At 35.4% G+C, this 17,521-nt stretch overlaps 2 protein-coding genes across 5 annotated transcripts in view; one reads left to right on the top strand and one right to left on the bottom strand.

Moving 5' to 3' along the window:
• Nucleotides 1–6,164: 6,164 nt before the first annotated feature.
• Nucleotides 6,165–17,521, bottom strand: part of LOC106870677 (uncharacterized) — a 186,867-nt gene continuing 175,510 nt past the window's right edge. For 3 of the 4 annotated variants that reach the window (XM_089345183.1, XM_089345186.1, XM_089345185.1), the window contains 4 exons: nucleotides 16,874–17,018; nucleotides 16,270–16,348; nucleotides 7,735–8,129; nucleotides 6,165–6,907 (listed from right to left, as the gene is read on the bottom strand). In XM_089345183.1, the coding sequence (XP_089201309.1) occupies nucleotides 6,867–6,907; nucleotides 7,735–8,129; nucleotides 16,270–16,348; nucleotides 16,874–17,018 (660 nt within the window). In that variant the 3' untranslated portion in view covers nucleotides 6,165–6,866. The remainder of the gene's footprint in view (nucleotides 6,908–7,734; nucleotides 8,130–16,269; nucleotides 16,349–16,873; nucleotides 17,019–17,521) is intronic. The other variant, XR_016238953.1, reaches the window with a different exon arrangement.
• LOC149130319 (protein GVQW3-like) lies at nucleotides 15,048–15,634 on the top strand. Its single transcript, XM_089345188.1, has one exon. The coding sequence runs from the start codon at nucleotides 15,048–15,050 to the stop codon at nucleotides 15,621–15,623; it is 576 nt and encodes a 191-aa protein (XP_089201314.1). The 3' UTR covers nucleotides 15,624–15,634.

Here is a 17,521-nt window from a genome sequence, read left to right as displayed (position 1 = left end):
GTGATGGTGCTCCAGAATGACAACAGCTGCATGGCTGAAACAAGTAAAGGAATAAAAGAATAATGGATTCATCCTTTTCACACAAAAATTTATGTCTATGTTTTTTTTACTATATTTTTTTATTTATGTTGATTAGTAATGATCCTTTTTACTATAGGCACAAGGCCTGACATTTTAGGGGAGGGGACTAATCGATTACATCGAACCTAGTATTCATTTGATAATTGTTTTATCGAAAGGATGAAAGGCAAACTCGACCTCAATGGAATTTGAACACAGAATGTAGCGCAGAAGAAATACCGTTAAGCGGTTCGCCCGCCGTGCTAACGAAACTGCCAGCTCTCCGCCTTACATTGGTTTGTAATAACAAAATCAAATGTCAATCTCCCCCAAGTACAACATATATAATCTCAGGTCCTTATTTATTTTTTAAATTTGTGTAATATATAAACATTTATATTCGTTTTTAGTTTTCATTTTATTATTATTTTGCTATGTTTATTTTTTATATTTCATTTTTATTAATAAACCTTATATATTTTTCATATAATTTTACCTTTTTATTATTTTTATATACTACCTAATTTATATATTTTTATATACTACCTAATTTATATATTTTTTATATATCTCGTTGTATACTTTATTTTTCATGCACTTTATATTCCTTTATATATTTTATATATTTTTTTTTTATTTGCCTTATATGTAATACTGAAGTTTTAACATATCTTATCGTTATCCTCTCGCTATGGAGGCGTTTGTTCTAATACATTTTTAGCTTTATTTTATTGACATCTCTTTAAAATTTTTTAAATATCTTCATATTTACACTAATATCATATGCTCTACATTTGTTAAAATTTCGATTTTGTTATTACTTTTATATCTCAATGCATCTCTTTTTCATGCAATTTTAATATGTTCTTTAATTTTCCACCCATATTTAATATTTGAAATTATCTTATTACTATAATATTGTAATTGTGCTAAATTGCAGTAGTTCCTTTTATTTCCAAGCAATAATTCTCACTCCTGGTCTGGGGCCTGCCCCAGTAACCTGTATTTCATTCTCTTTCAAAGACTTCCTCACCTAATACGGTAATTAATAACGGTGGTGTCAGCTTCTTTTCACTCTTCTTTCTTCTTATCATCCCTTCCCCATCCCTCTCTACTTCATTACTACCCTCTGCCTTGCCCGTTTGCGAAGATAAAGCCTCCATCACATACGACCTTCATAATTTAGTATCTTGACCTTACCATAATTCATTGTGTTACCACTGACCAGTAGACGCTAAACAACTCCTTAATAGATCAATCTAGACTATTGAAACCGTAATATCCTCTATTGTTAGGAGTATAGATAACTGGGTCACTGGAGACAATTATTCCTTCACCATCCTAAAACCTCTAGTGAACCCCTAAATTTCTCTGTTCTGACCAAATATACACTATTCTGGTAAATTCATTCAGCAAACTGAAATTGTAACAGGATCAACGTAAATGTTTTTGCTCCGTGGATTTTAAACTATATTCAATCATTTTCAATGTCCTTTTATTTTGAAGTTCACGAATTCATATGACGAAAGCGTTTTCTTTACAATGATGTAATGTTTTCATTAATCAATTAAAGGATTCGTTGGAAAAGGCCATAATGGTATGACACAAGTACCTTTTTGTTGCTCATTTATATATATATATATATATATATATATATATATTATATGTGGGGGGAAGGGTTATGTGTCTTTGTGTCTTCTTTTTACTCTACCACCAGTCTACAACCGATGTTTGTGTGTTTACATCCACGTAACTTAGTGGTTCAGCATAAATAATCGATAGAATGAGTGACAAGCTTTAAAGAATAGGAACTGGGATTGATAGATTCTACTAAGAATTCTTCAAGGTGGTACAGCAGCATGGCTGCAGTCTAATGACTGAAACAAGTAAATGGTAAATGATGTATATATATATATATATATATATATATATATATATATATATATGATATACACGGACACAGTACTTCCAGAAGTCTGTTTGGCTGAGGTGGGTAGGATTTCTCGAGGATCATATATTTCCAGTTGTCCTTGAGTCCCAGCTCATTTCCTCTGAGTCCTAGCTCCTGAGATTATCCTTCACAACTTTGTTCCATGTCTTCCTGGCTTTCTCTCCTCTATAAGCTCCAGCCACATGTAGTCGTAGGGCACCTCATTATCCAACGATCTTCGTCCTTACACATATTTCCACAACAGCGCAGTCTTCTATCTTGCACGCTACATCTGATTCGTCTTATGCCTTGTCTTTCTTTCATCACATTTATTCTATATCGTTCGTGTACATTTCCATTGCACATCCAACGGAGCATATTCACTTCATTTCTTTCCATTCTTCACAAGTCCTCTGTGTGCAAAGCTCACGTCTCACCACCATGCACTGTTACAGTTCTAATACAAACATCAAGCAATTTCCCTTTCACTCCGTGGCAAAAGCCCTCTCCAACCAATAGCTCTAGTACTTCCCTGAACTTTTATCAACTTTTCCTATCTCTGGCTACACTAATTTCGGAGCAATCACCTTTATTACTGATGATGTATACTAGTAGCAAAAACTGTCAACTTCTCGTGAGCTACCCAGTCTCTCAAGGATTCTGTTTCTTCTCTGTTCGTAGCCTTTTCCAATCCAGTGCATTTATCACATATAAAGCATAATTTCTTTGCAAGTCTGCATTTGAATCCATACCTTACATTGAGTAGAGAGTATGGAGTTTCTACCAATTTCTTTTGCTGCATATTGAGCAAGGTTATTTCCTTGAAGGTACCATGATCTTGTCTCCTTCCATCTTACTAAAACCTTCGTCGTCAGCTAAGTTTACCTAAGACATCTTGATTCTAGGTGTAGCTAACATGCAAGAATTTCCTCTCCAACTCTCCTATCCACAGTGCTATAAGAACGGGATAATCAGCCTATAGGAGCTTCTATGTATTGCCAGTATTGAACAACTCTGTGACGGTCTGTATGATTATGATAAATAGGAGGGAACTGAGCACTGAGTCTTGATGAACACCAACCTTCAACGTAGTCATTGTTAACTTAGACTTTCCTACTGGGTCTTTGCAGATGGTCTGTAGATGAGGTGACGGACAAAGTATTCACACTTCAAACAGCGAAAAACAGACGTTATCCAACTGTGACCATCTCAGATACTGACTATGCTAACTTCACTCAAGCAGCAGATGAAGTTTGTAATGCAGAGTCTCTCTTGTACATCCTTGAAAATGCTGTTACAGGTGTTGGTCTCTACGTTAACTCTACGCTAACATTAGCTCCGCATATGGAAAATCATTGAAAAATGTTGAATTATTCACATACCGTGGAAGTAAAATCGCAAAGGAAGATCTATCCGCATGTGAAGCTCATGTCCGAATCTTCAAATCCCGGGCAGTGTTAAATAAATTATCAATGGTCAGGAAACCTAGTTTTCCATTTAATTTGAAAGGCAATTTCTTTCCGGCGGTTGTGCAGTCAAATGCGTTATATGGATGTACAACATGGACTCTAACAAAGCGTCTTGAAAAAACAATTAACGGAATTTAAACAAGAATTCTCCGAGCTGCTCTGGACATCTTCTGCAGATAATATCATACGAAAGAAATTCTCTGTTACGATTCACAAGACAATGCTGGAGAGAAAAGAATGAGGTGATCAGCGATGTTCTTGTCTGGAAACCGAAGCATTGGTACGCAAATGCTGATAGTCCTCATGGAACCCACATAAAGCAACTGTGCACCTAAAAGGACCTACCACGTGCAACGGTGGATCGAACGGACTGGAGAGAATGAGTCACGGCAATCTGCGCAACAATGAAATCACGACAGGATGATGATGATGATGATGATGATGATGATGGTGATGATGGTGATGATGATGATGATGCTGATGATGATGATGATGTACAGTTCTGAAAAGCCATATGTATAAAGGAAAAATGGATGTTATGCGAGTTACCTTCTTTGGTCTAAATTTATAAAATTTGAATGCCTTATATATATATATATATATATATGTGTGTGTGTGTGTGTGTGTGTGTGTGTGTGTGTGTGTGTGTGTGTGTGTGCATGTGTGTGCGTATGTGTGTGTGTGTGTGCGTGCGCATATATATAGGTATATACATATATATATATATATATATATATATATATATATATATATATATATATATATATATATATATATATATATATATATATATATATATATATGCCTGTGGTGGGAGCTGTTGTCTTCTTTCCGGTTTTTGATATATTTTCGTATTTGTCTTTGCCAACGACCAGACACACAATTATAACAATATTCTTTATAAAATGTTGGCAATTTTTGTTGTTGCGGTAACGTAAATCAACTGTAACTGACATTTGATAACAGGCATTATGGGGTTCATTCTCTTTGCAGTAAGCTTATATATGTTGGGACATTCTTCCGTGTGATCTGGCCACTTATGTCATGGATAAATTTGAGAATCTTAAATCTCCGTAAAATGTACTTCAGAAGGAACAACTGTTGTACGTGAAATAAAGTAAATTCATGTAAAGTAAGAGAAAATCAGCGTAGTTAATTAGAAGAGTTTGACAGAGCAGGGTTTATTAAAATTTAATCAACGATAATGAGGAAATGTAGAAAAATCACCTGACCGGTCTGAACAAGTAGAGTATGCCATAGCTGAGGGCGTTGCTCCAGCATGGCCATACTCCAAGCAAAAGATAAAAAGGTAAAAGGTATGCACAGGTATAATTTACAGAAGGAAGCAAGCTGGCGGAATCGTTTCGGTGATATGCAAAATACTTAAATCTATTTATTTAAGTTCTTTACATCTTGAGTTCAAATTTTACTGATGTCAGCTTATCCTTTTTAGGGCAGATAAATAAAGCACCAATCAAATATTAGGTTCATTGTATTCAACTGCTCCTCCCATACATCAAATACTGTCCTTGTTCCAGAATTTGAAACTGAATTTAGAGATTACTGTTTTCATTTCCTTATCCCATCTGTGTCAATCTTTCTCTCTCTCTTTCACACACACACACACACTTTCTGCTTTACATCCCCCATCAATGTGTTGATGGAGTAAAAGTAAACACACACAGACACAAACATTCTCTGCCTTTCTCTCTTTTTCTGTGTGTCTATGTTTTTTCTCTGTCTTTGTCTTTGTCTGTCTGTGTGTCTCACACACTTTTTGTTTCTGTGTGTCTGTGTCTTTCTCTCTCTGTGTGTCTGTGTCTTTCTCTCTCTGTCTATGTATCTCTGTGTGTATCTCACATACTTTTTGTGTCGCACACCCCATCAACACCAAGAACCGTTGTAGAGATAATAATGAAAGAAGAATAGAAAGTACTGTTTGAACTTTCATAAATGCCATTTAGGTTTTTGTTTCTGTTTTCTTACTGTGGCCAATTTTCGTATAATTTATTTTTATTTGTGTATTTTTATTTATATATACGGAAATGGCTTCTTCCTTAGTTTCGTACGAATCGAAGAAGTGTAGCAAGTGTTTCAAATAATTTTTTTTTAAACATGATATAAACCATTCTTGAATCGTCCTTAGTAAGTCTGCTAAGTTTCGTGCAAGTGTGACCAGCTGTTCGGCCGTGAAAATGTCACGGACAGAGGGACGAATAGACATAAGGCGAATTATAGTATGATATTTGTTCCATCTAAGATATTTCACATGTATTTTCATGTGTCAGTAATAACATGATAGTTATTATACTAGAAATACGTATATACACAAACTAGAGAAGAAAATGTCTCCTCACACCATCATAGATTACACGGTATATGTATCCTGAATGTTATACACATTCTTTCATGTATCTAAGTATATTCTTTTGTGATCTTACTGCATGTATGCCATCATAATGGTAATCGTGTTGTTGATCAAATCTATGTCTTTATATAATTATAACTTCCTTCCTAAATAATTTTCGTGTTATACTCCAAAAACTTTATTTGAATGGAGAAGCATTTTACTGACAATAATGTTTTCTATTTATATTAAATAAACAGTATTATTTTAATATAATTTTACTCCCAAATGCAATATGGTATCGTAGATACGGTAGTGAGTGATAGGAAGTAAAATAAAGGATATTTTAACCCGGTAATGTCTGAATATGAGTGTTTTAATTTAAACAATAGTTATTAATAAAAGAAAATATATATTGGGCCTCTTTAACAACTGGGCCTCTTCTGTTAAAAAGAAATGTTTCTTTGCAAGGAACCGTATGGATTTGATAAGTTGTTTATAAGATACAGAAACAAATTTATTTCTCAAACGCGTAATAATGCTATATATAGCGTGAGTAGGATAAATTATCTATTTATTACAGAAAAATACGTTACTGGCCAGCCATGAGACTCGAAATCACATCTTTTTGATTACGCGTCAAGTGTTTTACCATTAAACTAAACTGATCAGCAACGAATTCTTCTGCAATTTTAGAACTTATAAATTTAACTTCATAAGACGCTAACGTTAAATTCAACTTTACGAAGAAAGTAAACAAAGTTTGTTCTTTTTTAGAAGCGTTGAGATGCATTGTAATATATTTAATTATGTTCAGTAGCGAAATCTGCGGAATTTCCTTTAGGCTTTGGCTACTTTATATAAATTTGTGTGATGACTTTCAGTTGATACATTCATGCTTTGACGGTTAAGGGGAATGTTAATTTCCAAGTCTTTATATAACCTTAATATGTCAATTCATATAATCCAAAATAGGTGATATATGTTGTGGATGATCCTCGTCATTATTCTAATCAATGTTTTTCTTTCAATTCACATACGTTTCTTTTTACATTTTTATTTATGAGTTCGTTTCTGCTGTTCCATTACCAGAACTTGAACCTGGAAACACAATGAGAAAAATTATATAAAATATTAATTTTCAAGGTAAAAAAAAAATCCCTGGCCCTTATATCTTATGTATAACCCCAGTTGTTATCTACTGTCTTCTCTCTCTTTCTCTCTCTCTTTCTCTCTTCTCTTCCCTCTGTCTGTCTTTCTGTCTGATCGGTCACGATGAAGAGAGTTCCAGTTGATTCGATCAACGGAAGAGACTGCTCGTGAAACTAACGCACACCACATGGGTGAGCACTGCGCAGGCACGCGTAACCTGAACATAGTTATCAGGGCGATCCAGCATGACACAGAATGTGGCAAGGCTGGACCCTTGGAAATACAGACACAACTGACTTTGCCAGCTGGCTGGACTGGGGCAACATGAAATAGAATGTCTTGCTCAAGAGCAAAATGCACCGCTGGGAATCGAACACACCATCCTACGGTCGTAGTCTAATGCCTTATCTACCAAGCCAGGCTTCCTCTGTCTCTTTATGTATGTATCTATATACCTGTATGTTTGTGTATACATACATACATATAAACATATATACATACATATAAACATATATACACGCTCACATACGTACATACATACATACATAGTTACATACAGATAATGATGATGATGATGATGATGATGATAATGATGATGATGATTATGATGATTATGATAAAGGAGTTGCTCTTTATTATGATGTTTATCTTGTCCTAAAAGCGACGTGTTGACAACGGTTGTGTTGGTAGAAGTGGTGTTTGTGATTAGCCCCATTATGACATATTAACCCTGGTTGTGGTGGTGACAGGAATAAGAAAGATCAAATTGCACTTACTTTTATTGGTTTTTACAACTTTACTACTGGCTTTCTCTTTCTTTTGTTTACAAAAACACTTGCAAATGACGTCTCTGGTGTCTTTCTTGTATATACAGTAGAATAAGAAGATAAACGTTCCTTGAAAGGTATTGAAGATGACAAAAAGAATTTCAAACAGTCCTGCTGCTTCCCCAACAGCGAAGAATGCAAAGACCCAGGATAACCCGAACAGGAAAATCAAACCAGCGATACCAAACAAACGTAGTTTTCTTGTTTCGTATGCAAGCAGTTTGTTACTCTGCATTGTGATAAGGCGCCCGATAATGATAAGAAACATGGTGAAGTTGAAGACGACAATAGTCACAACGGGAGCCAGGAAAGCAGCATAGAAAGGTATCCCGGATAACCAACAACTGCAAGTAAATACAAAAATCAATTGAGGAAGGAAGTTTATCAAATGTTCAGTCAAGAAATTAATGAGTCACTGAAAGATTAAAGAGAAGTGATTTTGATAAAAAACGAAACAAAAAAAAAGCTCAAACTTTTGGTGAGTCATATGCTTATGTACATTCACAAAGGTTTTCGAATATTTCAATATCCAGACACTTTAGAACATCACTTACCATCCTTCATTATATATATATACATATCCTGAAGGATGGTGATGGATATATAATATATATATATATATATATATATATATATATATATATAAATATATATCCATCACCATCCTATATATATATACATATACATATATACGACGGGCTTCATTCAGTTTCCGTCTACCAAATCCACTCACAAGGCTTTGGTCGGTCCGAGGCTACAGTAGAAGACACTTGCCCAAGATTCCGCGCAGTGGGACTGAACCCGGGACCATGTGGTTGGTAAGCTAGCTACTTACCACACAGCCACTCCTGTGCAAATATATATATATATAGATATATGCAAATGTGTTGTTGAAAATGCATCTAAATTTGAAAAACTCGTAATTGTTTGTAAAATATTTAAATTACATATATACCAAACTAGTTTCAACAATATTTTTTGTTTATCAAAGGTAAAAATTTAAAATTATGACTTACAAAAAGATCATCAATAGTTTCAATGTTAACAAATTGAAATATTTCAATGTTAACAAATCAAAATGTTCAAAACAAATAAATTTAGCATTATGAATTAGGAGGAAGGTACAAATTTAAATGTTCATAGCATTCAATAATATTAAAACTGTACAACAATTTGTATGAATGTACAAAGCTCATTAATGTTAGTGGTGATCGACAAGTCATACTGAGTTAAGAGGCGAAAAACAAGGGAGAAATGAAAATAGTAAATAAAGGGAATTAGGTTTACAATTTCTCTGATCCTCCTTCCGTAGACGTTTTTGCGTGTAGTGGTATGTTTATGTATGATTTTTCAGCGAATGTGTCTGGGTTTTGATTCGTTAAAATATTGGTGACGTCTTGTTTTCAGGTGGTCAAGCTTGTCGTTCTGTAAGATGAATTTTATTCCTTCAACGATGAATTCTTTTCCGATTCAGTCAGGAATGTCATTTGGGAATTATTCCAGCCAATATTTTATGGCTATTATTCCGTATTCGTGATTAATCGAGGTGTTGAGGTTTATTACATCGAATGAAACGAGGAGGGGGTCCTTGCTGGTTTTGTTCGAGAGATGATTTAAAAAGTCCAGATCATCCCCTATAAAGCTTGGTATATGTTGGAGAATAGGTTTAAGGAGGACTTCATTAAATTTACTGAGTCTGTGTGTCTCGTATTTATTTAAAACTTTCAAGGTGGGAGTAAATTGTCGGGGAAACTGGACACCAAATCAAAAAAGTTATCCAGAGTTTCACTTTTACCTTTTATCGGACAGTAGTTACTTTTATTGTGAAGGATTGATTGATCATTGTTTTATTTATCCAGCAGTACTTCAGTGATGCGAAGTTTTGGATATCATTTTGTTTACCATTTAAATTCGACTTCTGTGGCGTTAGGGGAGAACTTCAATCCTTTTGCAAGAATTTTGATTTGCTGGTCCGAAAGGGCTTTATGTGAGAGCTTTATCACCTTCGGAATCCTTCATTTGGTTGGTGCTATCGAGTGTCCCGCTCTTGGCTCAGTTTGTATAAAAAATGGTTTCTTGGGTTTTGGTATAAGGAATTAATGTTCCTGTTAATAGTCCTTCCACTGATCCTTGGTCTACTGTGGGCTCTTCGTTGTGGTCGACTCTGTGTGGGGTTGTCGTAATGGTTATATTCTGTTTGGACGCGGTGGTTATTGTGGAAGAAATGACTCGAGCGGGACATGTTCCTACTTCTTTGATCCTGTTCGAAGTCTTCTTTATGTGAGATGTGTCCCGGACGTGGGGAGTTCTTATTTTTCTTATATTTCTGTCCTAAAATGTTATTCACGAAGACGTTACGACTAAGAGGTGGAGGATTCATGGGGTGAGATGGGTTTCTGTATGTTTGAGGGAGGGTGCTTTGTGTTGTGAAGGGTTCAATGGAATTTCCCATTTAGTGTTTTTGATGAGTATTTGGAGCCCTGGAGAGAGGAAATTGGTTATTCTTGGCTTGGATGATCGTTCTGATATTGTTGCGGTAGTGGCCTTCTTCCGGTTGTATGGGTTCATAGTTTTTAGTCTTTTTCAAGGCGTTATCAGACAAAACTGCCTCCTTATATATATATATATATATATATATATATATATATATATATATATATATAAAACATATTTATGGTAACGTTGTGAAGATGCAAAATACAGATCCTATTATATTATGCCTGCCGGCCACCGTCTAATGATGCTAACTAGTGGCATAGTTTTTCGGGGTTGCATCAAGTTACACCGATATAGGTATATGTAGGATAAATATTATAATAATAACAATAATCCTAGGCTGGAATTTACAAATATTTAATGCATGGCTACGCTTGAAATTCATACTGGTAAAAAGAAAAGATCTCCCTCTATGGTTCAGCTACTAATGTCATATCGCCTGAAGAAATGAATCAATGGTGATTACAAACCGGATGTCAACGGGTACTACGGACTACAATATAATCATCCCAGAAATACGGATCGTATTAAATATTTACAAATTCCATCCTGGGATTATTATTGTTATTATTATTATTATTATTATTATTATTATTATTATTATTATTATTATTATTATTATTATTATTATTATTATTATTATTATTATCGTTATGGCCTTTGCACAGCTTCTAACGCTGGAGATGTACTATGGTATCAGCTGTTCACTACCAGTAAACTAAGGTAACACCCCTTATTTTTCGAGCACCTTTCGGAGTATTCGAGCGCTTCCAAGCAGTGATGTTTTCTCCCTCGTTATTGCAGCCCATGTTTATTCCATGTACTTCTCAAGATTTTTACGCACTGTTCCCAGGGCTCCGAAAGTTAATGGCATTACTACCACCTTTTTCATCGACCACAACCAGAACTGTTTAACTTCGCAAGCCAAACTGTTATATCTATCGGCTTTTCTTTCTTTCTTATCGCATACGTTGTCAGCTGGGCATGCTATATCTATGATCCAGCATAGTTTGTTTTCTTTCTCAATTCGGACTATGTCTGGCTTCCTATTCTCTATCTCATGGTCGCACTGAATCATGAAATACCACAGGATCTTTGCATTATCCGTTTCGATGATGACTTCCGGTTTATGTTCGTACCAATATTGCTCTGTCAAGTCCATATTTGTTGCAAAGTGTCCAATGGACAAGCCTTGCTATACTGTCGTGGCGTCTCCTATATTCTTTCTAGGCTACTGGCGTACATTGGCTGGTAATATGCCATACAGTTTCACCATTTTGTGCACAGATTCTGCACTTATCACTTTCGGATGTGTTGTCTATTGTGTATTTTATGTAGATTGTCCTTAGGGCTTGCAATTGGGCGTTACAGATCAGAGCCTCCGCTTCCGGTTTTAAATCACTTTTAGTCATCCACAGCCATCTTTTTTCTCTGTCGTATCTTCAACATCCCTATGAAACTGACCATGCATTCTTTTCTTGACCCACCTATTTTCAGTTTCGTTCGTTTTCAATTAATTGTATAGTGCTTTATCGTTGCAATGTTTCATCATCCTACACAAGCCTGACCTTCTTACTTCTAATAACAGCGGATCTGTGGCATGCATTTTTTACATACCATGCTATGTTGTTTTCTTCTGCTCTAACGCTGTGTTCGCATCCAATATGTCTTCTTCCCATCTTTTTCTTGGTACATTCATAACCTCCCCCGAAGGTATCGTTAGTACATCGATACATTTGATTTTGACTCTTTTCAATACTAACACGCCACACTTTCTCAGTCATAACTCCATTCTGATATCAGCACTGAAGGTATACACTGTATCAACGTGTGGACTGACTTAGGCTTCATCTTTTCCATAAAGTTTGAGGTCATCCATGAATAACAAATGGTTGACTTTTTGTTGGCAGCTTTTGAAACCGTACCCAGCTTTCGCTTTCCTCAGAATCAGTGTCAGTCGTTTCAAGCACAGTACAAAGATCGGTGGGGACAGGCAGTCCTCTTGGAAGATACCTTTCCTAATTTCTACTGTCCCTAAACTTCTGCATGCCGTCAGATCCTTCCTCCAATTCGCCATACTTTTTCCAAGCCATCGCTCAATTCGATGCAATACCAAATAGGTTCATACACTCCATAATCCAAGAATGTAGGATCATATCGTACGCCTTATGATAATCATTACAGGACAGGGCTAAGTTACTTTTCCTCCTCTTGCAGTCTTTAAGTATAGTCTTGTCTATCAGGAGTTGATACTTGGTACCTCTGCACTTACGCTTACAACCTCTCTATTCATTTGGCAGGACTCCACGTTTTTCAAGATTTTCGTACGTTGACTCTGCGAGTATTCCAGTCAATAATTTCTACATAAGCGGCAAACAAGATATCAGCCAGTAAGTGTCTACCGTTTGCCTTTTTCGATCTTTTTCAAGCACAGCACTGTCCAACACAATGTCAACCATTCTGGTGTTGCTTGGTCGGCATTTAAGAAGGTGTTTAGCTGCGCAGCTATTCATGCATGACATTCACCAAATCTTTTGATCCAGTAGCCTTGAACTCCATCTGGTCCCGGGGCCTTCTAGTTGTTCATTTTGTTTTGCTGATTTCCTTCACTTCCCTAACTGAAATGACTAGTTCTTTCTGCTTTGGACAAACTACTGTTTGTTTCAGTTCTTGCAACCATTCAGCATCCTTCTTGTGCTCCTTGCCTTTGCTCCAGATGTCACTCCAAAACCTTTGACTTTCAATGTTATCTGGTATCAACTTTTCATTTGTACATCCTTCATCTATTTCTTTATAGAATCTCTTCTGATCTAATCTGAATAACCTATTCTAGTAGTAACCCACCCTTCATTCTTTGGTCTTATCTTACCATCTTTCCTTTCTTTGCAACGAAGCACTGTTTCAGTTCCTCCACTACTATTTTCAGGCCCTTTCTTTCAATATTATACTTCCTTTTCAGCGCTCTGTATTTTTGTTCACTTTTAAGCTCCCCATTCTCTTTTGGTCTAACACAGAAATTTCCTTCGAGAGCATGTCTAACCCTCCCTGGATTTTTCTTTTCCACCATGGATCTTTTCTTTTGTCAATCCCATTATGTTTATTTTTCTTGACATCGACACCCACATTTTCTGCTACAACAATACCTGCTGCCTTAATCAAATTATTTGTTTCTGTGATGTTTGTTCTGATGTACTTCAGAATTTCATTCACACTTTCCGTTTCTTGGTTCAATTTCCATTGATCAACCTTTTTAAGGTTACAAATAATGTCGCTATCGTTCTCTTGTAGTGTCACCTTTATTCTGTTGTAGATTGCCTTTTGCTCATCTGTTATGTCGCTATTAGTCTTAACGTCTTCCCTTAGATGATCTATATATCTCTCATCAAGTAATCTACCACTGGTAATCAAAGGTCTACGGAAGGAGGATCAGAGAAATTGTAAACCTAATTCCCTTTATTTACTATTTTCATTTCTCCCTTGTTTTTCGCCTCTTAACTCAGTATGACTTGTCGATCACCACTAACATTAATGAGCTTTGTACATTCATACAAATTGTTGTACAGTTTTAATATTATTGAATGCTATGAACATTTAAATTTGTACCTTCCTCCTAATTCATAATGCTAAATTTATTTGTTTTGAACATTTTGATTTGTTAACATTGAAATATTTCAATTTGTTAACATTGAAACTATTGATGATCTTTTTGTAATTCATAATTTTAAATTTTTACCTTTGATAAACAAGATTACTCTTACTAGTAAGAACTGTATTTTCATTCTTTTCTAAGCTGCTATTGTCCATCACCCGTCATCTGATAGCTTCGAGGTCTACTTCTGTGAACGAACATTTTTTTCTTATTGCTCTAGCTTGATCACATAGTCTCTGTTCCGTGAGTTGAAACAATCCATTTTCTCTGGCATGATCATACATACGTTGTCAGTAACCCCTAATTTGGGAACCATTTTCATCTACCGGGTTGCTCAGGTAGTAACACTCCATGACCACAGCATTAATTTATTATTATTATTATTATTATTATTATTATTATTATTATTATTATTGCTACTACTACTTTATACATGTATATATGCCTATGTATGCGTGTATATATATATATATATATATATATATATATATATATATGTGTGTGTGTGTGTGTGTGTGTGTGTGTGTGTGTGTATACACATGTACATATATATATATATTAGGTTGGTGCATAATTATTGCGGCTTTTTTCAACAAATTTTATTCAACAAAAACAATAAAAATGTTTCGCAAAAAAACATCTATAAATGACGGTCGACCATCTGCCAAGGGAATAAGGAAGCAGTAATTGAAGTTGATGGTGGATGTTCTCCGGAATAATCCCTTTAAAATGTTTTTGTTACATGTTATTGTTTTTTTAAATAAAATTTGTTGAAAAAAGCCGCAATAATTATGCACTAACACTATACACACACACACACACATATATATATATATATATATATATATATATATATATATATATATATATATATATATATATATGTATATATGAGTGTGTGTGTGGGGCGTATTTATCTATGTGCATGTATGTGTGTCTGTCTATGTAGGAGGTGTGTATGAAAAGTTTTGAGCCTAACCTAGAAACTCGGCTGCTAGGTATCTGAAAAATCCTTTCTCTGTTAAGTGCAGTCCTTTCGGCGTATTCTTGCTCATTTTCATGATTCTGATTTTATTTGCAGATGTTTGAATAAACAAGTGTCGAGATTACAAGGAAAATGGAGAAAACCGAGTATCGTGCTGTCATAAAATACCTCCATTTCAAAGATATGACTCCATCAGAAATCCATGAAGATATGGTGAGAACCTTAACAGACAATTCTCCTTCATATGCAACAGTCAAACGCTGGGTAAATGAACTCAAGCGTGGCAGGGAGAGTGTGGAAGATGATCTCAGATCAGGGAGACCTCCAACTGCAACCACCAAGAACAACCTTGACCTTTCTCTTAGTATGAAAATACGAGATCGCCAATTATCATGTCGTCAGATAGCCGAGAGGCTGGACGTCGCAATTGAAAGAGCAGACAACATTGTGACAAAAGCACTTGGATTCTCAATGGTTTCCGCAAGGTGGGTCCCTCCCCTTTTAACTCCTGAACAGAAACAGACCAGGTGCACTTTGTCCACGAGCGATCTGGAACTATTTGAAGCCGATGAAGAGAATTTTCTTGCTCGTTTTATTATTATGGACGAAAGTTGGGTTCATCACTACCAGCCTGAAACCAAAGAACAATCAAAGCAGTGGAAGCACACATCGTCTTCAAGTACAAAGAAGGCCAGGGTCATTCCTTAGCTTGCAAGGTCATAGCGTCCGTTTTGTTTTGTTTTTTTGGAGGGGGGTTTCTCAAGATGTCTTGCTGATCGAAAACGCCTCCGAGAAGCAAAGAAAAAAGGCCGGGAATCCTCACCAGAGAAGTCCATTTTCATCACGACAATATTCCTGCCCACACCTCAGTGGTTGCCATGGTAACAATTCGTGATTGTAGATACGAACTTGTTCCCCATCCACCTTAATCGCCAGACGTAGCCTCTGACTTTTATCGACTTCCAAAAATGAAAAAAGCTCTGGCTGGTCACCATTTTGCCAGTGACAATGACGTCATAGACACTGTAAAAAGTTTCCTGGAGTCTCAAACAAAAGAGATCTTCTACGCCGGAATAATGGCGCTTCAGCACTGCTGGAGAAAGTTTTCAGCAATAGAGGGGGTGAAAAATAAATCATAAGTTTTGTACCATATTTTGCTTTTTTTGAGGCTAAAGGCTTTTCATACCACCCTCGTATTTTAGTATATGTTGCCCCAATCATCAATGAAAATCTTGCTTTAGCTTGACGGTAGTTTGTCCACCATTCTTCGTTATCCAAATCATAAAGAAATTTCACAAAATATTAGTTGTGGAGAGCAGAGAAAATTCGGTAAAAAAAGCATACAAATACTTACACTTGTGCACGTTCAATTCTGATGTAATTGTTTGTGTAGTTAATTGCCAGAGTAATTATGACAACGACAGCTGGAAGACCTGACAAGGACATTTATAGAAAGGAAGAAACATATGTAGATATTAGTCAATATTTAAAATCATAAATATGTGACATTCAGATCGATTTAGTTGACGATGTTTTATTCGAGACAAAATATCTCGTTCAAAAGAAATCACTATCTATTTTGATGTATACATATGTCACTTTTTACCATTACGTCTTTCACTTCTAGAAATCAGTACGACTAGTATATATCGTGCATTCTATAAACGATATGTTTCACAGGTGAACAAAAATTAAAAATTACTGCAAGTTCTGCACAATCGTATAAAGACAACAACAACTCGCTCTCACGCACCACTTCACAAATTACTTGCCGCATCGGGTGAAAGTACAAAATGAATAACTCTTAGCTTTTTTCTAGCGATAAGATTAGACTGAAACTATATGCTTGAAAATGAAAGTAATCTTATGTTGCCCTGTGGCGAACCTGAGAATCTGTTTCTTTATAATTTATGTTTATTCTGTACATATAAATATTACATCTCGTTTCAGCTACTTACCCCAGGCCAAAATTGAACTCTTCAAGATAAAATGTGACTGATATGTTTTAAATACAATAACAGCAGCTAGACAAACGTGAAATGCTTCCACAGCCATCCACATGAGAGATGTCAGAAGGAAGTAGTGTAACAGAGCAGCCACTGCCTACAATAACAATAACAGCAACAATAACAATAATGATTTCCAACATCCACATACATAAACTCAAATATATATTGTTTTGCAGTGATGGGGCATAGTTAGTAGACGTTAGTTCTCGATTGCTATATCATACTACTGAACGCAGAAGGATGAACATAATGAGGAGTCTTACAATACAGTAATGAATTTCGTCTGATGCATTTGCTAATCCACTACCTTATGAATGTGCAATAATAATAATAATAATAATAATAATAATAATAATAATAATAATAATAATAATGATAACAATAATGATAACAATAATAATAATGATAACAATAATAATGACAATGATGATTAAGATGATGGTGATAATAATAATAATAATAATAATAATAATAATAATAATAATAATAATAATAATAATAATAATAATAATAAGACCCTGAAAATTTTGGGGAAGGGGACTAGTCGATTACATCGATTCTACTGTTTCACTGGTACTTAATTTATGGACCCCGAAA

The sequence above is a fragment of the Octopus bimaculoides genome, chromosome 29 (genome assembly GCF_046866305.1).
Source record: "Octopus bimaculoides isolate indiv1 chromosome 29, ASM4686630v1, whole genome shotgun sequence".
Lineage (NCBI taxonomy): Eukaryota > Metazoa > Mollusca > Cephalopoda > Octopoda > Octopodidae > Octopus > Octopus bimaculoides.
This window is presented reverse-complemented; position numbering and strand designations above follow the sequence as displayed.